Source organism: Chelonia mydas, chromosome 25, assembly GCF_015237465.2.
Source record: "Chelonia mydas isolate rCheMyd1 chromosome 25, rCheMyd1.pri.v2, whole genome shotgun sequence".
NCBI lineage: Eukaryota > Metazoa > Chordata > Testudines > Cheloniidae > Chelonia > Chelonia mydas.
In genome coordinates this window covers 8,546,233-8,569,245 of record NC_057858.1, presented here as the reverse complement: position 1 = coordinate 8,569,245, position 23,013 = coordinate 8,546,233, and the positions used below count along the sequence as shown (strand labels likewise).

Genomic DNA, 23,013 nt, shown 5'->3' with positions numbered 1-23,013 from the left:
GGGAGTGGGATTTCCCCACAGCCCCCCCCCCGGGGGGGCGAGATCCCCCTCTCCTTCAGTGGAGGGGACACCCCCCATTAGCCCCCCCTTCTGCAGGGGGGTGAGACCCCCATAGCCCCCGCAGGTGGAGTCCCCATGGGGCTCTCCGCACTCCAGCTGTGGCGGGGGGGCGGGGACGGACACCCCCCCCATCTCCTTCCTGCTGGGGGGCGAGATCCCGCCCCCAGCCCGGCCTCCTCCTCCAGGGGCTGAGCTCCCCCATAGCCCGCCCCACACTCCAGCAGAGGCCGCCATCCCACCCCGGGTGGGGGGGGTGCCCGAGTATCCCCCGCAGGGCCCTGCAAGCGCCCCGCCCCCCTGTGGAACGCGCTGTAGCCAGCCAGCGACATGTAGCCACTTCCCCGTGTCACGTCACCGCCCCCCCCTCCTCCCCGGCCGCCAGGCTCCGGCTGCTGCTGCCGCGGGCGGCGACAGGGCAACCCCGGGGCCGCGGCTCCTCCTCCGCCTGGGGCCATGTGAAACAGGGCCAGGCTACTTCCGCCTCCCCGCGGCCAGCTCGGAGCCGGGGGCCAGCGCGGCTCGGGACCTGGCTTTGGAAACGGGCGCAGAGCGGCTGAGGACTCGCCCGCTCAGTGCACCCGCGCGACCCAGGTACTCGCCCCTGGTAAGGGCCCCGCTCCCTCCTGCGCCCGCCGCTGCTGGAAGAGGAAAGTGACAGGTGGAGCCAGCCAGCCATGCCCTTCCCAGGGGGCCAAGCAGATCCAGGCAGCCAGGACTTCTCTGCCAGCAGATTTTGGGGTGCAGCTAAAAGCTGGATCCAGCCAGCGAGCCCCTTTCATTCATCCCATGGCTGCTGACAGCCGGGGCAACAAATTCCAGCTTGGCCTGCTCGGAATGAGGCGCCCGCAATCCTGTTTTGTCTCCTAAATACAAATTAATCGGATGCCCGGACTTTAGCCAGCAAAGTTGGGAAAAAAGTCTGGCCTTGGTACTTTTCCAGGCCTGGTAAAGAACAGCAGCAGAGGAATCTTGGTTCCAAATACCCTGGGAAGGAATTGGTAAACTGGTAGGGAGCAGATCCTCAGCTGGTGTAAATTGGCTTGACCCCAGTGATGTCAGTGGACCTATGTCGATTTACGCCACAGGATAGTTGGGGGGTAGGGGTGGATGGCAGGCAAGGGACTCCTAGGAGAAGCAAGATTTTACAATCCTTAACTTCTGGGCAGGTTTCCTGGCTCTGAACTTTACTTCCCAGTTCTAAAAGCTTCCACTGGAGGATGTTTAAAAATGCAAACAAAAAAATTGTAAGCGGGGGAGAGAAATCCCAATTTTATATAAATTTGAAAGAGTGAATGAGGAAAGGATTAGCAACAGAGCCCTGCTCGCACACGTCTTCTTTGCTTACAAGTACTCCTTTTCTTTTTGCTTAAAGTGACATTTTTATTGAAGAATCCCCCCCCCCCCCCATGACAGAACAAAAAACCAACAGAAGAATAGAAAGGTAAAGTAAAGTAATGGGTGTAGAGGAAGGGGGGTACGGAGTGGAAGGAGACGGACATCTCCAGTTTCCACCTGCAGGAAGTAATCAAAGGTTTCTAAAAAGTGAGACCAAATCTTTTAAAATTTGACTGAGGTCCCTCTTCTCCAAAACATCACCTGCTCTTCAGCTGCTAGCTCAGCCACTGTTACTTCCCAAGCTTCTATCCCAGGAGGCAAATGATTTTTTTTTAAAAAGTCATTTCATAGAGCACCATGAACATGTTCAAAGTGCCAGTTCTCCCTTGCAAAAAGATAGTTTCACCTGGTGCCAAGTGCATAAACACAGCAAACAGAACCTTGGATGACGAATGCAACCTCGATCTGACTCACCAAGGAAAAGGGTTACAGAGATGCATGTCAAAGTTCTGGACATTTGTTAGACCCGTTTTGAAAGGGAAGTATTCCGTTTTGTTTGTTTTTGTTTTTCAAGAAGTTTCGGTGAACCAGAATGTTTAATGGAAGGGGAGGACAACTTCCTTAGATAGATGTCTGATCTCACACATGAAGCAATTGGAGGGTTTCTGTGAGATAGTAAAACTAGTAGCTAAAAACAGAGTGAAATTGTAAATTTCCCCCCAAAAGCTAGATTGTTGTGGAGTTTTTGTTTTGAGTTTTTTAAAGGCACTCTTTTCAGGTGCTCCTTTAAATACTGGAAGATTTTTTCAGAGGGTCAGATATTCTGTTGGTCCTCTATAGCCAGTATTCCTCCTGAATGACAGACACATCAACCTTCCACTACTGGTCTGGCCCTCTCCACCCTACTAGAGTGAGTTCTGATACTACATTAAACTTGCTGCCAGAAGACACTGGTAAGTCCCAAGATCTTAACAAGATTCAGAAGAGGGATTAGATATGGGTATGGATAATGTGAACATCCACAATTATATGATTTATTTATGTAAGGGATATAAACCCTCATGCTTAAGGGCATAAACTAACTGAAAGGACATAAACCTGGAGTTAGGAAGACGCTTTCCCTATGGACAACTTATTCCATAACTGCCCATTAAGAGGATTTGTGCACTTTCCATCTGGAATAGGTGACTGTCGGAGACAGGACGTTGGATGAGATGGACCATTGTTCTGATCCACTGTGGCGATTTTTATGTTTCTAAATATGTCAATAACTTAGCACTGATTATACATTTACAATGCACACTTTAAAGTATAGTAAGTGTGTATAGCTTTGCCATTTGCTTAGAGTTATATATACTTGCAATAATGTGTGTAGTAAAGATGCATAATACCAAGCAAATGGCAAAGACTATCTACATACCAAAGAGGAGTGACGTTCTTTAAAAAGGTGTGGTGTAGACACAATGCCGACAGCACAGTGACCTTGGGCCAACCTAGCACGGAGCGCCCAGATTCTGCCTGGCACGTTTCTGTAACTTCCCATTCTGTTTGATTGCAGATCCAGCTGGTGAGCTTTAAAGAGGATGAGGATGGCAGCACTACCCCCCGATCCTAAAAGTATTTGGGAGAAGAGCCGCTGAGCACGAGAGGATTTATGTATTACCAAAGTGTGCCAGGTGCTTTACAGAACACAGAAGGGACACAGGCCTTTGCTCCATCCCTGCATCCAGAGGCTGTAATATGGTCTTTTCATCACCTGCTTCTTCAGCAAACTGTCTGGATAACCAGTTGAAGAGATGGCAGAGGCTGGCGGGGCCCAGCCATGCTTTGAGGGGGTCTTCAGCATTTTATCTAGGATCCCAAAAGAGAGACTCGTTAGCCTCAAACATAAGCTGAAGCACATGAGATCCTGCACGAGCAGCTGCAAGCTATTGCAAGCCATGGTCCTGCTGACTTTGGGACGAGAGGTAGATGCAAGGATATGCCTGGACGCTTTGGGTGATGATGAAGGAGCCCTCTGTATCCGGAGGAGCAAGTGGGGTACTGCAGGCAGCGAGAACCCGCTGACTCCCCAGCAGGAGGCAGGTGCCCTTCTGGCTCTGGCACGGATCTACTCGCTGCTGGTAGAGGAAAATCTGTGCACTTCCTGGGCCAGGGACAATGCCTACAAAGCTGCCCTTGCGGCCTTCAGAGCCAGCGAGGATCCTAGGAGAGACAGACAGAGCAGCATCTTGGCCGAGGCTCAGGAAAAGTGCGGGATCGACTTCAGCCCCAGAGAGACGGGTAATGAATTTAAGACACTGAGGTCCGACCCTGGGCATTTCCTGACTGCCAGCCTGGCTCCAGTGGTGAGGAGCCCCTCAGTACAGATCAGGAGCAGATCGGTTCCTTCGGGGCCTCAGACTTTGCGTTCCTCTGGCAGCCCGGCCTCCTTCATCAGCCACTTTGAGATCAGCCCGTCCCCTACAATGGAGTTTCACACCTGCTCAACTCACCATAACCACATCCCGCAGCCCAGCAAGCTTTGTGGGGGTGCCATGAGCTGCACCGTGCAGCCTGGCGGAGGGAGAGTCAGCCCCGGCCCACGGGACACCGGCCAGTTCAGCAGCTCCACTGCACCCCCTTTGCAAAGCCAAGTAAGAAGCCACCCATCTGAGAATCCCCTGGCTGGTAGCTTTGTTCCCCCATCTCTTCCAGTTCCCGAAACCCCACTTCTGCATCAGAGTGCTGTGCACTGTCCTGTGGAATGCACTGACCCGCCCACCACGGTGACAGCAGAACTGCAGGAACTAGGAGAGCGCATGGTCCAAAAGCCAGAACAAGAGTCACCGACCGAGCTCCCTCGCTTGTGTACCCCAGGGCCAGCCGCTGGTTCCATCCGAGTGCCAGTAGAGGATTCCTGTGTCCTAACAGAGAAAGCAGACACGGCATCCTTCTCCTCTTCAGAGGGCTGCCCTCCTCCCCAGGCAGCAGCCGCCCCCACACCGGAGCTGGACTGTGGCGAGAAAAGGTTCTTCAGTTTCGTTGTCCTGCACGCCAGCGAAGATGTGGCCATTGCCTGCCGGGTTAAGGAGATGCTGGAGAGCATGGGGGTGCCCGACGGTGCCACATTCTGCGAGGAGTTCCTCATCCCTGGCCAATCCCAGCTGACTTGCTTCCAGGATGCCATAGACAACTCTGCCTTCACCCTCCTGCTGCTGACCCAGAACTTCCAGTCCCGCTTCTGCGTGCACCAGATGAACACGGCCCTGATGGATTCCCTCCAGCGGCGGCCCAAGTACAACTCCGTCATCCCTTTCGTGCCCAAGGAGAACTCCTCGAAGAAGTGCCCGATCCCCAGCATGCTGGTGGGGGTGGTGCCTCTGGACGAGAGCTCCCCTGTGTTCTCCAGGACGGTGAAGAACACCTTCCGCCTCAGGAGAATCAGTGAGCAGAAGGCAATGTGGAGCCAGTTACAGCACATCCAGGAGCACCACAGGAAACAGCAGCAGCATCAGGAACACCTCCAGATGCTGCAACAGAGCTTAGCTGGTCTGAACTGGGGGTCCCAGCCTGGCTATCCACCCCAAATGCCTTTGCCAGGACTGTTGCCATATCCTGCAGGAATTCAGCAACTTCTGCAGCTTGTGGCTAGTCTCCAACTCCAGACACCCTCTCTTCCAACGTTTGCCCCCCCTGCCATGTACCAGCCTCACCCAGCTAGTCAGTTCATGCCCACCCAGTCGGCTCCCTCCCCTTCCCAGCACTTCATCCTCCCACCAAGCCACCAAAACATGATGCAGGGGCCAGGAGGCCCCCAGCCCCTCATCATTCAGAATGCTCAAATGGTGCAGATTGGGGACCACAATCAGATGCAGGTGGAGAGGACCAGGCTGGAGGCTGAGAGCTCCGATGAAGAGACCAGCGAGGGTCACTGATTGGAGGGGATGGAACTCAACACGGTCTGGAGAAAGTAGCACTTAGTTTCACAGCTAAATTGCAAGCTGTCTAGGGCAGGGGCTGTGGTCTTTGTTACTTGCCTGCCCAGTGAGGACAGGTCCCCCTCCTCGCCTCCGGTGGAGCACGGAGAGCGTGGAAGGAAGTGACCGTCCGTCTCTTCTGCTGGAGGAAAGAGAATGAGAATGAGGAAAAGAAAGACTCAAATTCCTGGGAAAATATTTCCCACAACTCTTGAGGGACTCAAAGGTTTTTGAAATAAATTTTAGTTAATTTATTCCTCTTCCTCTACGTTCTCGCCTTCTTGCCAGGGTGGGAAGGGCAGTCATTGGTCTTATTCTTAATGCTACCTCTCTAGGACCTGTCCTGTGTGCCAACAGCTATGGGGAGACAGTGTGGCCCAATGGATAGGGCCAGGGGCTGGGACTCCTGGGTTCTATTCCTGGCTCTGCCACTGATTTGCTGCATCACCTTGGGTGAGTTACTTAGGCCAAAGTTTGTCCCCCTTTTGTCCCCCCTCCAACTGAGATGCATGGTGATCCCATCCTTACCTTACCTGCTGCCAAGAGCTTGACCAGCACCCTCTGGTGAGAAGCAAGTATAAAATGCTGAAGTACCACTCTCTCGGTGGCTGTATTATCCCTGAGGCAAGGAGGGGAGCGGGTTATCAGAAGCGCCTGAATCTGGGAAGAGGTCCTCCCCCTGTGATAATGGTCAGTAGAAAACTTAGATAGGAGGTGCCCGTGTTTGTGTGCACGCTACGTGTGTGCGTGCAGAAGTGGGTGTCGATGTGCAACTTCAGATGGAAAAAATCAAATCTCTGACTTGTCTACATCAACCCCACAACACAGGGCTGCGGAGCCCTTGGTGGGAAGGTAACAGAACAAGTCCAGTTGTGTGACAGGACTGGGCCCAGCACAAAGTCAAAGGGCAAGTGTCTTTCCTCCCCCTTGGAAGTGTGAACGCCCAGGCATTGCCTATGCACGATCAAAAGCAGCACAACGTGCCAGCACTGTTGACAAAACTGATACTGCACTACCGCTTGCATTTAGAAACGGGTATTAATCTCCCATTGTGCACTTGACTCTATCTGTTACACCAGACTCTTTGTAGGGACCCTTAATCTGCAGTCGGCTACTCTGGTGATTAGGCACATTCAAGGGCCAGGCTCTGTCCTCAGTGAAACACACATCTCGCACTGAAGTCAGTGGGAGTGACACCTGTTTAACGCAGGCTGATTTGGCCCCAAGAAAATAGTGGGCGTGAGGTCTGTATTTCTGGACGAAAGGCGATTTAGCTGAAGTGCCTAAGTCCTGTGGAACTGGCTGGTCGTAGGTAAGCCAGCCAACTGCCCAACCAACTAGCAGGCTTTGAAAGACCTTTGTCTTGAAAATGTACCGGCCAAGGCACAAAACCTCTTCACTCCAGATTCCAAACAGTGCTCACTCCCCTGCAAATAACATTTTGCACAGCTACTGCCACTCAGGAGCTCCAGGGAGCCTGATCATTAAAGTCCCCTGAGCTTGTACCCTTCAATATCCAAAGATTAGGGGTGTCCCAACAACCTTTGGGCAACTGAGATTGTACCATAGTTTTAAAGCACTCTGTGAAAGCTCAGACCAACCTACAGCACAAGGGTCCAGACAAATTTACAGTTGTATTAAGCAACATCTGCTGTATGCGTCCACGGAATTAATCAATGTGTGTTAAACGGGGACTGAGATGCCACAGGGATGAATGCTTTAGAAATGCCGAGATAAAGGGCCATTCACAGCACCTGTGATGTAACTGTCTGTTAATTAAGATGGGATTTATCAATTTCCCTATTTGCAGAGGACATGTCTATCCTCCCCTATGTATATAACAATAAATACTATATTTATTGCTAGGATTGTCATTGCACCCTTACATTTTGGATTCAACCTTCAAATTACGGTCAATGTGTTCATTGCCCTTCATCCTCCCTGCAGCATTAGGAGAAACAAACCTGCAGCATCATCCCTCTGCAATCAAACATCATGAATCAGGCCCCCCCCAAAAAAAGAGTTATGAGATTGGCTTAAAAGTCATGGGACTTGAACATTGGGTTCTTTTTATCTCCCTTCTGGGCTTGAGTCTTGGGGGGTGGAGTTCACTGCAACCAGGAAGGCTAGAAACATAATTTTTTTAAAGGAAAGCTGAGATTCTTATATAATCACGTGACTCCAGGCGCTGGGATTTTAAGGCTAAATATTGCAAAGACCCCATGATAGGCCCCAAAACTGGCCAATACACACAATGGTGGAGGCCATAAGGGAAATCTCCCATGTATGGCTCTATTCTGAAAAGCAACTTTATGAAAATGGCTGATTGGGGCGGGGGGGGAGAGAGGGAATTGCCCATTTATTATTACATCTCTTATAGTCGTGTTTAAAGGCCCTAAAGTGAGAACAGGGCCCCACTAGCTGCTGTGCAAACACAGATGCTCCTTGCCTATTGTGGCCCACCAACTGCCAGGGCAAATTTTGCCGGAAGAAAGAATGGGAATAGTGGTCATGGTGCAGTGTGTATGCAGTGGGGAGGCTGTTCCATCTACCAGTACTGCAAATTCATCGGGCTCAGCGAGAGACAGAGAAAATTGCCCCGGGGTTGAGAAAACCCAAGCGGCGGACTATTAGACAGCTGATACAAAAAGGCTCTCTCATCTCACTGAAGCTACATGAAAAGCCCGAGGGAGAAAGATGGAACTGGAGAACGCAGTTGCAGAGCTGGCTTTTTTCTTCCTCCCTGAGTTACAAAAAGGAGAGAACCAGACACTTCCTTAGGGGAACAGCTCTTTACCTGGCCGGAGCTTCCTGTACGCCCAGGTGAAGCCACCACTACGTCCTTCCCAGTGGACCACTCCGTTGTCAAGTGGCTACTGTGAGCGCGGCTCTTTATACCCGCTCCCAGCACTGCCTGGGACTCAGACTGCACCACTGCAACTTCCTGTGAGGGGGTGGGAAAGTGCCCAGTGTTCGGGAATGGTTTGTTCTAATTCATTCTGTTGGGAGATCCTCCCTGCCACATTTCTGGCTGCAGGGAGCTAAAGAGGAAAACTGGTTTCATAATTCAAATAAAACAAAAACACACAGTAAATAGAAAGAAGGTGGAAAGGGCTGATTGGTTAAAACTAAAAGGGGATGAAGCCGGGGGACTGTAAATTTGCACTCCAGGAGCTGGAAGGTCAAATCCAGGTCAGGACTCAGTGCTGGTGGAGGTGGCCGGTTAGAACGGAGCATGAGACATGCACACACCTATAACTGGCCTTTCTAAAAGGGTGACTGTTACCTGGTGTTAGGATACAGATATTCAGGCCTGTCCATAAAGGCCTATACTCTAAGAATGTAGGTATATGTTTATCATTTAACTAGTTATAGAGGTATAAAAGAAAGAATCAAAATCACTGTCTGCCTGTGCAAGGGCCTTCTCTCACTGTGACAATCTGAGGCCCTGTGCTTAGGTTAAGGACTTTGGCTAAACAGCAGGGGCAGCCAACAGCTGGGAAGCGAACGGTCACCAGTCACACTGACATAAGGCAGTTTGAGGCTGTTAAAAAGGTGATCCAATCTATCACCTCCAGAGAAAGGGAAGAGCCTAGAAGATTTAAAGAAAACTTATGCTCTAATAAATTTGTTAGTCTCTAAGGTGCCACAAGTACTCCTTTTCTTTTTAAAGAAAACTTAGTTTGATAGCATCCTGCCTGGCAAGAGCTCACTTATCAATAGCTGGGGTGTGAAATCACCATTTCTGTGTTGTTCTATCACTGTAGTCCCCATTTTCCTATTGTTTGTCTGTATAATCTCTGTCTGGTTCTGTGACTGTTTCTGTCTGTTAATTCTGTTGGGTGTAAACCAATTAAGGTGGTGGGATATAACTGGTTAGATAATCATGTTACAATATGTTAGGATTGGTTAGTTAAATTTAAGTAAAATGATTGGTTAAGGTATAGCTGAGAATATTGCTATATAAATTAGGGGCAAACAGGAAGTAAGTTGGGATTTGAAAATAAGGAAAAAGGAACTTGGATTTAAGCTTACTAGAAGTTCAACCCAATAAACATTGAATTGTTTGCATCTTCGGACTTTGGGTATTGTTGCTCTCTGTTCATGCGAGAAGGACCAGGGAAGTGGGAGGGTGAAGGAATAAGCCCTCTAACACCTGAGACTTTCAAAATTCATTTTTTTTTTTTTACTGCTGCTCCAAATCAAAGTCCCCCGACTTCTGAAATGTACAACAGGTTCCTGATTTCTTTCACTAACTTTGCATGTCTGGGATTTGCATCTTCCATACTACAGCTGTCATGCAGCAGAGTTGAGCTGGTTTCTGTCTGGCTCATGTCTTATCACCATGACTGGCTTCTGCTGGCCGAGGTCTGCTACGCCATGAAGTTGTGTGTGTGTCATTTGAAGAGAGTGGGGTTGAACAGGTGACCCTGCCACTAGAACTCGGCCAACAATTTTGCAGATGATGCATGAGTCTGAAGAGACTCCAGCTCATTCCGCCAGAGCCTCAGGGTGGAGAGCAGTAAGCAGTGTCTGAAGCCAGCAGCTCTGGTTCTCCCTATGCACAGTTCTGCCGAGTAACATTCTCACACAGTCAGAAAACCCTGCTTTGCCCATCGTCCATGCTTCCAAAGCTACCTGCTGGCTATTGAGAAAATAGTGCCAGTACTGCGTGAGGCCTGTTTGGAACAACCAGAATGGATTTATCAATGTCTGACACTGTAAGATCTAATTGCTGCCTGGGGCAGGCAGGTGGACCATGATCACAAGCAAAGTTCATAAAAAAAACAGCACCGGGGTGGTGCCTGGGTGGAGTTTCTATGGCTCTCTTGTCTCCATCGTTACCAGAGCTGCTGCTTCATGCGAGTTATGTGCACCGTCATCGAGCCTTTTTTTGGGTGTGAAATAGCAAGAGCCTTCCAAGGAGCTGACGTGCCCAACGTTCGCCGTGTCACATCTCTGGACGCAAGCAGGAGAGCAAAATGAGAAGTGGCTGTGGCAGAGTCTCAATACGGGGCCACTCAGCTCCATTAGCTTCCCCCAGGAAGAGCTGCCGGGCTGAGTCACAGCCAGAGAAACATATATTCGGTATTTAGGGGAAATGCTCAGCAGAAAGGAAGTTCCTGGCTGTGATGTAAAATATTTCAAAACGCTTGATACTTTGCTGCAGCTTCCACCTCCTCCAAGAGGGACTTTTGGGCCAAGCAGAACTGTCAGTTGCACAAGCAGATCCTGACTCCCACCTTCCCCCCATCAGTTTTTTTGCTCCCAAGGCTGGATTTTCAGAGGAGCTCCACACCACCCCCAGCTCCAAAGTCAATGAGAACTGGGGGGTGCTTAGCATCTTTGGAAGCAAGCTATTCAGAGGGGAGGGGTGTTTTTGTGGTTAAGACGCTGGGAGGGGACTCGGGAGAACTGGGTTCAATTCCTGTCTCCGTCACAGGCCACCTCTGGGACCTTGGGAAAGTCACTCTGGCCCAGATCCTCTAATGTTCAACTCCTACCTCCCACTGATGGGGGTTAGGAGGCTAAATATCCTGGAGGCTCTGGGCTTTCATCTCCTGGGGTGGGTCTCAATTCCACACCTGTAAAAGAGAGAGAACACTTCCTTTTGTCCGTCGTTTCTATTTCGATTGCAAGCTGTTTGGGGCACGGTCTGTCTCTTACCATATGTTTGTACAGCACCCAGCGCCATGTGGTCTGGACCTCAGTTGGAGCCCCTTGGTGCTACTGTAATACAAATAATAATGTGGTTGAAGAAGGCTTTCTCCCAGCCCGGTTTCTCTGCTTTGATCTTGCAGTGCTCAAATGGTGACAGTAGAATCATTGCCAGGGCAAGAGTTAGCACAGCATCAAATGAAAGTAACTGCACTGCAGGATGCAGGGGGTGGTCTGGGAGGAAGCATGACCTTTCGTGTCTTCTGTAATAGCAAAGGGAACACAGTCAGGCATGGGCGGGCCAGGGCCATTTCTGTCCGGTCCAGGCCCCGCCTGGAAGGAGTTTTAAATCAGTGTTGTTACCAGAAAGCGGAGCTAGAACCCAGCCTCCACCCATGCTTGGCCCTGGTAAGTTGTGTTAGTCCATGACAGGGTTTAGGCTAACCCACTTGGGGGGAAAAAATACCCTGTGCCCACTGCTCCCGCCAACTGTCAGGGAGTCATGTGAATACCACTAGCCCTGGGGGTTGGAGGATGCAGCCCAAGCCAGACCCTCTGTGGATGGACAAAGCACTTTTCCTGGTCCCTCCGCTTTGGTTCCCAAACCCAGGGGCTGCAGAGCGCTGGCTAGCACTCCATCCCTGCCCTCACAAGACCCCGAGCATGCCTAGGCTCCGTAAGAGCAGTGTGAGTTAAGGATGCAGTGGGAGGATTTCCACTGGTGGGCCTGTGGGTGTTGGAATCAGACCTTCACCTTAAGGGGGATTTACAATAGCATAGATATAGATACTTTTGAGTAAAATATCCACCACCTCCCTGGTCATTCGTCTCTTGACATTACCTCAAGCTGCAGCCATTCAGCAGGTCTGGCAGTAGAGGGCTCTCTAGTGCCATGAAGCCATCGAGTAATTAGATGGCTCACAACAGGGACAAGGGAGCCAGGGAACAACCCAGAGGCCCTTGCCTCTGTCCATCAAGCCACATGGCAGCACCTTGCCTGTCTTCAGAGGGGTCATGGTTATCCTGCAAAGGGGCAGGGATCGAGAGAGCCGCTGAATCCCCGTTCAGATAAGGCTGCAGGGACCAACTATCTGATATGTAAGCGAAGGAACTGCCCTTAATGTGAGAGTCACAGCTCAGGGGGAGAAACATCTCCGTTTGCGGCATCCCGCCAGCTCCTTCTCACTGCATCACGCAGCCCCTTGCACTGTCATAGACACATAGCAGGAGGTGGTGCCTGCTGAGTTAGTCCAACCCTGTATCAGACTAAGGGTGCATCCACACTTTGGGTTGGAGGTGTAATTTCCAGCTCGGGTAGGTGTACAATCCTTTCATGAGGTTTCTAAAACAGCTTGTGACAGGGTCCAGCTGGAAGACAAGCTGGGTTATAGAGCTCTGGGGTTTGGTGCAGTGTTGTTTGAAAACTCTCGGTGGGGCCTGGACAGCGCTGGACGTGGCCCTGGCTTTGATCAAGCGAAGGTGCTAAAAACCAAAGCCTAGCAGCCTGCAGAGGCAGCAGGATGGGCTAGCCGCCCTCAGTTCAATCCCACCCAGCCCCACGGGACATATTTGGGCAGCAAACCCATCCCACTGCAGCTACACGTCTACGTTTAGTGCACTAGCTCAATCAGAGGTAGCGCAGGTATGTCCACCCGCCCTGGGAATCACCTCCAGCCCCAAGCCGCTACCCCTTAAGAACACGTGGTCTAGTAGTTAAAGCACAGGACTGGGGGGCAGTAGCACTGAGCTCTGTCCAGCACACTGTGAGCTCGGACTAGGCACTTGCCCTCTTTGTCCCTGTCCGTGGAGGTAATTCCCTCCCCCTTAGGGATGGCGTGAGGCTTAGCTCACCTGGGAGCTCCTTGGATGAAAGAGGATGGGTGAGCCAGCGAGCGCCAAATCACACACTCCGACCCCCTGCACAACCTGCCCCTCCCAGCCAGACCAGGGCCTGCACCCCACTGCTCCTTTATAACCAACCCCACAGGCTGTGGCTTCCACTGCCAGAACAGCTCGGCTTTTATTTTTAGCTGTGTAGCGGGACTCGGTAGTGGCAAGCGTGACTTGCTTTTTATAGCGCTTGCTCAGGGCTTCCAAAGGGAATGGCAGGAGCCAGGATCCAGAGTTTCCTTCTCAGCATTTCCCCTCCCCTTACGTAACCTTCCTTTGCCTAGGCATTGCGTTACCACTCCAGGCACACATCAGTGGTGCCTGTTCTGATACCCAGTGCCACCTTTTCCTAGGGAACGGAATACGTAATACCTCCCCCCCATGTTTTACATGACACATTTATGGAGAAGCAGAATGGACTGCTCAGGTGAAGGGGCTGACAACTCAACAACAGAGTGCAACTGATGTAGTTTGTGCAGATGGGACCCTCTTACTGGGCTAGTTCAAATTGTTGGGATGAGGCACATTGGGAGGGGAGGCCTGGCCTATAGAGTTTTGATTATGTTTTTTATACTTTAAATGTACCAGGAATGTCAAGTCTTACCCATTTCTGCCAGAAGTCTCCAGGCAGGACCAGAGAACTGGGAGAGCAGCTTTCTCAGCTCTCAAGTGAAAGACAGAGGAGGAACAGAACCTTTTACAAGGCGCTTTTTCCTTCCCGACACTTTTGGCTTTGAAGCCAATGGGCGTTATTGTCAAGCAACACCCACAGCATTTTAACCAGAATGACTCAAAATCCCTTTGCCCTGTCAACCGCTCAGCTTTCACTTGGTACCAGTGAGATCCTCATGTTCCTAGCTCTTCAGCCAACCAAAGACACAGCCAGGAAAAACAGGGCAGAGAAAGGGTAAAAATTACAAATAGGTGACTTTTGAGAATGGGATTTAGGTGCCTAACAACCACAAGTGCTTTTGACATTTATTTCCAAGTCCTGAATTTCTGGTGTGAAAACCAAGCATTTGTTTTTTAAACGCACACACACAACCCACCCGTCAGGAAAGCAAAAAGAGACTACAGCCCCATTTTTGACTTTTACAGTTCACTTTTAACACCTTTTGCCTGAGACTCCCACACTAAAATCACGCACTCTCCCTTTAGGGTGGCAGATTTCCTTAACTAGGGAGCACACAGGCTGGTTGTGGAGGGCAGTCAGGACAGAGCTGCGTGTGTGCGTATTTCAATGCACATTCTTAAGGGGAGGTACTAGTTATGTTTTAAGACCCTCATTAAAATTTACCTACAAAACTCTCAACCATGCCATGCTAGGACACTGCTTATCACCAGGCTCTAACAGTCTGTTACCTTGTACTCCTCTAGTCTGTTCTATCTGCATGTTTTCCTAGCTTGTCCAGCTCTTTGTTGTGTGTTTGTACAGTGCTTAAGTCAAGGGACCCCACTCTCCTTGAGGCACTACCTCCATACATATAACAAACAATGACAATGGGGTCTGTATGCTTGTGGCCAAGCTACAGAACTGATCCTGCAGACGCTCTTTGTGCAAATAACCATGCTCACAGGAGTGGTCTCATTGGATTCAATGGGACTCGTGCCACAAGCAAAGGAGAGGGGAGACGGATTGCTGAGGAGAGAGAGGAAAGGATTTTACTGTATGAAGGGATTAGGAGTCAGGAAGAATTCTGCTGTGTGTTCCTCTCTCCAACCCCCCCCAGGAAGAGAGAGGACTTTGCTGGGACATTTACAGTCTCACCCAGGCTTGTCTGAGCTCTAGCAGGGCTAGTTTTAAACAGGGGGTTTTCTCCATCATTTTGGCACCTGAGCAGTCTGTGTCATATCTCTCTAGTCCGCTATACAGTATAATTCCAGTGATCCAAATGCCCTTTATCGAAAAATCCAACTTGACTGAATCCATGGGGCATCCCCCCCCCCCCCCCGCCCCGTTAATTAACAGCACTTCCATTTCTCTGCACACCAGCTCTCTGAAAGTTTCAGCTGTCCCCCAGGCCCGTCGAGTGTGCAGTAATAGGAAACCCCAATGTGAGCTGTGTCCTGTGACCGCCCAAGAGGAAGCGTATAACTATCTCTGACATCCCCAAGGGTTTCCACACAGGTCCTGTCTTCACCAGAGATACTTTTGAGCATTTGTGACCCTCTAAGTGCTCCTGCTATGCCCTGTGAGCCAGGGAAATGCTGATGCTATCCCTATCTTTAAACTCCAGGCTCTGCCCTTTGTAAACACTGATCATATAACATGAGCATGGGATGATCCAGGGAGCCTAAGAGATCTCCATAGAAGGGCACTAGCAACTGGCCCCAGAAAAGCCTCAGGTGAATCTTTCCCTCTTTGCATTTCTACAGAGACCCGCACAGTAGCCATTTATTGGTCCGGGGAGCTGAGTGCGGGAATCAGAGCTGGCATTTAAAAAATAAAGTGAGAAGCAAAAAGAAAGAGAAATCTGTGAAGGGAGAATTTGCAGGATCGTTTCAGGAGAGCAACATAAGCCAGGGTTCATGACTGCCCTCATAAAAAATCTCTACCCTCCGCCCCAGCTAATCATCCAGTTAGTAAAACAGTCCCTAAACATTTCACGGCGTCAGGCAACTGCCTGTTCTACCCTGCACGGCAGTCGGCCCAGCCAACACCTACAGTAAATAATGGCTGTTACGTGGTAATTATACTTCAATTCACACAGTGATTTCACTTACCCAGTAATTACCATTAACATGTAATTGCAAGGTGCAAAATAAATATGGCCTTTCTGCCATGTGAAGCTTCCCCTTTCATGAGGCTCCAATCAATGGCCAGATTCCACAGTTACCTGATCACATGGTCACAGCTTCAGATTTCTTACTGCCCTTTAAGGGCTCTCTTTATTACTAGCCTCATGACTGCTCTGGGTACAAGAGGGGAGCTAATCAAAGGATGTCCTGAAGGGGCCCATGGCAGCTATAATGTCCCAGTATGAATGGGTCCCTTTCAAAAACAAAAACACACACCACATCCAAGATTTCCAAGTGGCTATTAATTTGGATATCCAACCTGAGACACCTTAAAGCAGCCTGTCTGTCAGAATGCACCGAGCACCTGCCCTATGAAAGTCAGGGCACCTTTAAGGTCACTTAAGTTGGCCATCCAGCAACCGAAGCATCCAAGATCTATAGGCACTTAGGACAATCTTCCCAGAGCCTATATTTTTAAAATCAGCACCCATAGCTCCACTGACACAGATGGAGTTACACTGATTTACACCACCTGAGGATCTGACCCAAAAGCTGTGACCAAACTGACAAACTCCATAAACTCAGGGTTCAGGGACAGTCAGCTAGTTTAGGCCTGAAGTTTACAAACTTATTGAAATACACTTAAGAAGTCTTACAATATCTCCCAACAGCGAATGTTTTCATTCATTTTAAATGCTGATTAAAATAATGCATTTGCGTTTAAACCTTCCCCTGCAATTTTTCCATCCCAATGACAACAGTATGGTGCTAATGCAGGAAAGCCAGAAAGCGAGCCTCACTAGAAACAGAAGGGAAACTATTTTCAGCGACAAAACAGAGAAATGTAGGTAGAAGGGTAAACAGACAATGTAGGCAGCTAATCTGTTTTTTGCTAAATTAAGATCCCTAAATCCAACAACACACGATGATAGCATGGCCCACTGCGCTCTTGTGGAGATCCACTGACTTCATGGAGGATAGGCCCAACAATGGCTATTAGCCAGGATGGTGTCCCTAGCCTCTGTTTGCCAGAAGCTAGGAATGGGCAACAGGGGATGGATCACTTGATGATTACCTGTTCTGTTCATTCCCTCTGGGGCACCTGGCATTGGCCACTGTTGAAAGACAGGACACTGGGCTAGATGGACCTTTGGTCTGACCCAGTATGGCCATTCTTATGAGCAATTCCTCCCATTTATTGCTCAAAGAATTTCACTCTCTCCTCCTCTGCCCCCCGACCCCAATGAAACTGAGATCCTAAAAACACAGTCCTAGCATCAAAGAATTCCAAGGCATTTGCATTCCATCAGCATTTGTTTTGTTTTATTATTTAAAGTTAGGAGCACTCATCAGCTCACAAAGTGAAGTCATTTGTGCAGTTTAATCCGTATCAGCCACAAGGAGGAAAACATTGTACCTAAATTAACCCTGCACTTTACACCTTGATAAGAGTTAAACCTTCTTGCCTCATAAATAAAACATTTAATAGTTAACACTGCAAAACTAAATGGCGGCTCTACAATATCCTTACCGGGCAGAGAACTCTGGATTATTGAGGTTTATGGTTCAGCTGGCCTGTAAATACTAGTCGAGCAGCTTCGTTAGATCACAGTGCATGGGCATTTATCAAGAGTTCTGCTCTCCTGAAAGCTCAGAGGGGCAGTTGTTTCACCCGCAGCTATGCATTTCACTCCGACTGCCAAAGCAGTCATTCCTGCTGAGACAAAATAAAATGCAGGGACTGCATCATGTTTGCCAGCACCAATTGCTCAACACAAAGCAGGGTTCTGCTGAGGTGGACAAATATGTGCCCTGAGGCAATGGGTAACAAACTTCTGTCCAGGTCCTAATTAAACAAAACCAGCTCACCCCAGGAGTAGCCAGATGAAGTCAGATTTTTATTTCAAACTTTAAACTAGCACCATACTTAGTATAGCTGCAGAAAGAACCAAAAGCCAAGAACAGCAAGAGTCAGTGGCCCTTTCAAAGGAGGTTCGCAGAACAGGACACTTCAAAGCCCAGTAGATCAGTGCCATTCAACTTTAAAAATAAAAAAAATTATCCTTCATTAACATTCCTTGCCTGCTCTTTCCTCCAACCCTGGGTCACCCCACACTGCAACAAATGCTCACCTGCTTTAAAGAAACCTCCAAGCTCTGTCCACCCTGCAAACATTCTCTGATCCTGGAATGGCTTGAAAGAGGGGATCTCAAGCACCAGCTCAAGTAACATGGTTTTGGCCTGCAGACCATTCTAGATGGGCCAACCCTCACTGAGTCCATGAAGAGCTAAGTTTACGTAGGCACAGGGGCTGGCCCCTGCAAAACTGGTAAGATCGAGGCTCTTGCCAGCCACAAAGCCATATTGACTTAAAAAAAAAAAAAATCAGAAGTCCCCTCCTTCATATAAGCCAGTGTTTGCTGACAAAACCATGTTACTAAGGTTGGCCTTGAAATGGAAGTACAGGATTGGAGAAACCTTGCAGAGCAACCAGGGCCTGGCTCTGGCAGGGAAAAAGAAAACCCAGCTTTGCAAACAGCCATCAAAAATCTCACAATTTTGCACCACTTGTTACATGGCTATTTTTCTTGGGGGTTGGGGGGGGGGTAATCACCACATCCAGCTGGAAAGTTGTGCAAATGGCAACTAGCCCTGCTGGGCACTAGCCACCCAGCTTTTAGGCTTATGTGCCAAATGTGGGAAGGAAAAAGGGACTAGATTAAATTGAAGATGTGGATATTTTATTCCTTTGCTTGCATTACTATTGGTTCAGTCCTTTGGGGTGGGGTGCACATATGCAAATTTGTAGCAACCCTAAAGCATAACGACCGAATTAATTCAGCACTTATGGGAAGGGGACAGGTGGAAGGATACAGGGGAATCTCCTGCAAAATCTCCCAATTGCCTTCTCCCTTGAAGATGAGATGGTTAGCGAAGGGGAAAGGCAGCAGCTGCAGCCTCCTCTTGGTTCGGTTCAGTGAAGGCTTCAGGCACCTGGGGATGAAGAGGAAGCAAGACAGCCACAGCGACAAGCTCTTGAGTTTCCTTCCCCTGTAGGATAAGCTCAGTGATGGGAAAGGACAATAGCTACAGCCTGTCTCAATGCAACGAAGGCTTCCAGCACCCAGGGAAAGGATCTGCCCCCAGACCTTGGATTTCCCTCCCTCTTAGGGATGATGAGCGGGTCTGTGGGAAAGGCTGCTGACTTCAGTCCTCCCACCCTAATGAAGTTCAATGAAGGCCTCCAGCTCCTCAGGGATGAAGCCCTTGTAAGGGATCTTGTGCTTGTCCAGGGCACGGGCAGCAAGGCACTGGAGGGTAATGTAGTTAAAGGGCTGCATCATGCTCTTGGTAAGCAGCTTCTCATCCAGCAGCTCGTAAGCTGTCTGCTTGAAGGCGTTGGTGGCGTCCATGTGGGCCCCGGCCTCCATCAGGGCACTCATGATCAGCGGGCAGTTGTTCTGGGCAGCAATGTGCAGCGGGGTGTTGTTGTCATAGTCACGGCTGTCTGGGTCAGCCCCACACTCCAGCAGCAGGTTCACAACATGGAGCGATGGGAACTTGCCCACCGGGTAGCGCCCCACTGTGGTGGTGTCCTTGTCCACAGCCATGTGCAAGGGAGTGAACCCGTTCTTGGCCCTGGGACTGCACTTGAGCAAGCAGTAGATGGTCTGGCGCTTCTGGTGCTCCTGCTCAGGGGTGCATTCCACCTTCTCCAGCAGGAAGACCAGATGGAGGATGATGGCTAGTGCCTTGGTGAACTGTGCAGAGTCAGCCACCGGGTCCTTGTGAAGCAGAAGCGCCCGCTCTACCTCCCGGACCCCTTTGCTCAGCACTCCCATGAGGTCGGAGAAGCCCAGCTGAGTAGCTAAGGTGCCCTTGGAGCGGTCCTGAAGCACATAGGAGAAGAGCTCAGCAAAAGAAAGGAAGCTGCTGGCAGTCATGGGGCTGAGGGGCTCCAGATTGCCTTGCTGCATGTCCAGGGCATACTTCCACAGGTTAATACAGCGTTCAAAGTTGCCCGAGTCAGCATAGACTGCCCCCCGGTAACGGATGTAATACGAGGTGTCTGGATGAGAAGGGCCCAGGATGCGCTCTCGGATCAGAAGTGCCTGCATGCGCATCTCATCCGGGTCAGTGATCAGGGCTTCTAGTTCCTCCAGGGTGCTCACCTCCCGAGAGTAGTCATAAGCCAGCACCAGCTGCCGGGGCTCAGGCTTGCTCAGGTACTGCCCCCCCTGGTGCCGAAGCTCCATGGCTCTTCGCCAGTACTTGAGAGCCCCCAGCAGGTCACGCTTCTTATCCACAAAGGTGGCTCCTAGCAGCTCCAGGGCTTCTACAGCAGCCCCTCGACTGCAGCACTCATAAGGGCCCTGCTGCTCATCCTGGCTAGTGGCACAGCATCCCTTCTGGCCCTCTTGCTGCCCTTCCTCGGGGCAGCACTGATGCGTTTCCTGGCCACTACCACAACCCCTCTCCTGCCGCCCCCTTGCGGCGCAGACCCCGTCCTCATTCCCCAACATCTCACCCCCCTCCTCGTTTTGCAGCCCTCCTTGGATGAGGTACTCCACGATGTTGGTGTGCCCGGTGACGCTGGCAGCCAGCAGCGGGGTCATGCCGTAACCATCCCGCTCCATGCGGGCCTTGGCGCGGAGCAGCAGCTGCAGGATCTCCAGGCTCCCGGACTCGGCGCAGTCGTGCAGGGCGGTGTTGCCCTTCACGCTGCGGCGGTTGACGTCCGCCCCCTTCTCCAGCAGGTAGCCGGCGATCTCGCGGTGCCCCTTGTAGCAGGAGATCATCAGGCAGGTGTGCCCGTGGCGGTTGGCCACCTCCAGGTCGGCCCCCCGCTCCCCCACCAGGTAGCGCACGATCTCCAGGTGCCCGTCGAAGCAGGCGGCCCGCAGCGGGGTGGAGTTGGTCAGCGTGGTCTGGTTCACCGAGGCCCCCCGCTCCAGCAGGCAGCGCACCACCGCCAGGTGGCCGGCGGCCGAGGCGGCCCACAGCGGCGGGGCCCCCTCGATGGTCTCGCCGTCGAAGCTGACCGAGCCCCCCTCCTCCACCCGGGCGCCGCAGTGGTCCAGCAGGTACTCCACCACCTCCCGGTGCCCGTGGCGGGCGGCGATCAGCAGCGGGGTCCCCCCTCCGCCCGGCCCGGCCGTCAGGGCCTCCAGCTCCTCCCGGCTCCGGCTGCCCAGCACCTTCTGCAGCAGCTTCAGCTTCCCGTCGCGGGCCGCGTTGTAGACGGCCGTGCGCAGGTCCATGGCCACGGCGAGCGGCCCGGGCCCCCCCTGGCCATGGGGCGGCTGCTCCGCCGGGCCCGGGGCAGGGGCGCGAGAGAGGGACGGGGACCGCCCAACGGAGACCCCGGCCTCGGGCGGCGGCGGCGGCAGCAACCTTCAGTGCCGCTCCCCCGCCGCCATCTTAGGGTCTTAATACAAAACAAAATGGCGTCCCCGAGCGTCTATGGGGAGAGCGGGGAATTGTGGGACGCGTAGTTTATCCGGCGCCGCCCTTCCGTGGCCTGCAAGGAGGAGCCGGGCGGCCAGGAGACCGCCTTTCCCAGCAGGCAACGGGAAGGAGCTTCCGCCGCCGGAGCCCGCGGGCGACGCCGGGCGCGTGCGAGGTGGAGTTTGGGAAATGGAGTTCTGCCGTCGCCGCCCTGTCGCCGACAGCATCGGGGAGCCTGGCCCGCGGGAGACTACATTTCCCAGCAGTGCAATGGGGGGCGTCGCCTCTCCGGGAGCCGGCCGGGCCGCTCGTGGGCGTAGGGGGTTCTGGGAAATGTAGTTGTCTAACCTCAGCGTGGTGTGAGTTTCCACAGAGGTCCCAGCTCATCCCTCCCGCTTCCGGGCGGGTTCCCAGCATTTAGTGCACATGAACGCCTGCCAGAGGGTTTGTGGCCTGGGGGATGGGATTGCGGTGCTCGTTTGGATTGCCAACCCTCCAGGATTGTCCTGGAGTCTCCAGGAATCGAAGATTAATCTTCAATTAAAGATTATGTCATGTGAGGAAACCTCCAGGAATTCCTCCAACCAAAGATGGCAACCGCACCCAGCACGCAATGCGCTCTGGTCAATGGATGTAACGGTGCGACCTCCCCATCTTCCTCCATCACCCATCGACCCCATTCCATAGACAGTGGTCCTGGGGGGGGCTGCCGCATCCCCGGGCTTGAAGGGGTTTCCATCATATACAGGGTTTATAGTTGGGTTCGGTGGCTCACAGCACCCCTGCACCGTTCCCCCATCCCTCTCCCGCACTATCCGTCCAGCATCCACTCTCTACCCATCCCATCCCACTGTCTCTCCATCCATCTCTCCTAGCTTAGATGTTCATATAGCACCTATCGCTTTGTGTAGCGACATCAAACAGGACTCTGTGGAAGGAAATGCAGCCGCTTCGGGTCAGTCAACTGGTCCCAACGCACATTGGGGTAGAGAAGGCAAATGTTTTCCCAAAGACACGGTGGCTTTCCACGAGCTTTGCAAAAAGTGTTTTGTATCTTCATTCAAAGCAGACAGGACCTTGGCTTTTTGAGATTTCCGCTGTGACTTCATCATAATATGTATAAATTGAATCGGATACCTTTATTTTTAAAAATGTCTTGAACTGGTTAAACTCCAAATACAGTAGTTACAAGGAGCAACATCACAAAAACACAGCTGTGCCATGCACTGTGCTTTGCACAGCCCTAACTCGGTATATTTTACAAATGTAAATGAAGCAGCTGTAATATATCTATGACGCTTTTTTGTTTTTCAGGAGGGTCCCATGAACTCCTGGCTGGGACAATGTGGTCTAGAGATAATAAACATCAGAATGTGTGTAGCAGTAGCCACTGGGACCAGTGTGTGCTGACTCCTGCCACGAGACAAGGAGCATAATCTTTTGTAACCCTGACTTATATCGTGTGACTGGAGTCAGGAAATACATAATTCAGCCCTTGGTGAAAGTAGCCACAACTGCACTGACTTCAGCGTAGCTGCACCTGCTTGCACCAGGGTTGAATTGGGCACTGTGAGCTTGGCCTCTGAAGATCTTCTCAGTCTCTGGTGAACAGAGAAGCACATGGGTGAGAGCAGAGATCATCTCCAACTTGTATTCTTTGTGCAGAGGCACAATTCCCTGCTTGTAAAGTTCTCTTAGAGTGTTTCATTAATGTTATAAAAGCAGGCTGGCCTTCCTCAACTGAACCATTCATTTCCATGACTTTGTCCTGGCTGCATTGCTGATGAGTGGCAGAATGGATCACAAGTAGGTAACCAGCTGCCACCCCAGTGGACTGGGCGATTAAGGAGATTGGCCAAAGGGCGTTTCATCTGCAGAAGTTGAAGTTCAAGGTGTTTAAGTTCAGCCCAGGTGCACAGTGACC

General features: G+C 51.2%; 2 protein-coding genes across 2 annotated transcripts; one reads left to right on the top strand and one right to left on the bottom strand.

Moving 5' to 3' along the window:
• The first annotated feature begins 686 nt into the window (after nucleotides 1–686).
• Nucleotides 687–5,608, top strand: TICAM1 (toll like receptor adaptor molecule 1). Its single transcript, XM_043535631.1, has one exon. It carries the CDS (start codon nucleotides 3,192–3,194, stop codon nucleotides 5,310–5,312), a length of 2,121 nt encoding a protein of 706 aa, XP_043391566.1. The 5' UTR covers nucleotides 687–3,191; the 3' UTR covers nucleotides 5,313–5,608.
• Nucleotides 5,609–9,514: 3,906 nt separating this feature from the next.
• Nucleotides 9,515–21,086, bottom strand: FEM1A (fem-1 homolog A). The gene is made up of 3 exons (XM_037885852.2): nucleotides 17,173–21,086; nucleotides 11,022–11,084; nucleotides 9,515–10,939 (listed from the first exon to the last, which is right to left on the bottom strand). The coding sequence occupies exon 1, from the start codon at nucleotides 20,900–20,902 to the stop codon at nucleotides 18,863–18,865; it is 2,040 nt and encodes a 679-aa protein (XP_037741780.1). The 5' UTR covers nucleotides 20,903–21,086; the 3' UTR covers nucleotides 9,515–10,939; nucleotides 11,022–11,084; nucleotides 17,173–18,862.
• Nucleotides 21,087–23,013: the final 1,927 nt, after the last annotated feature.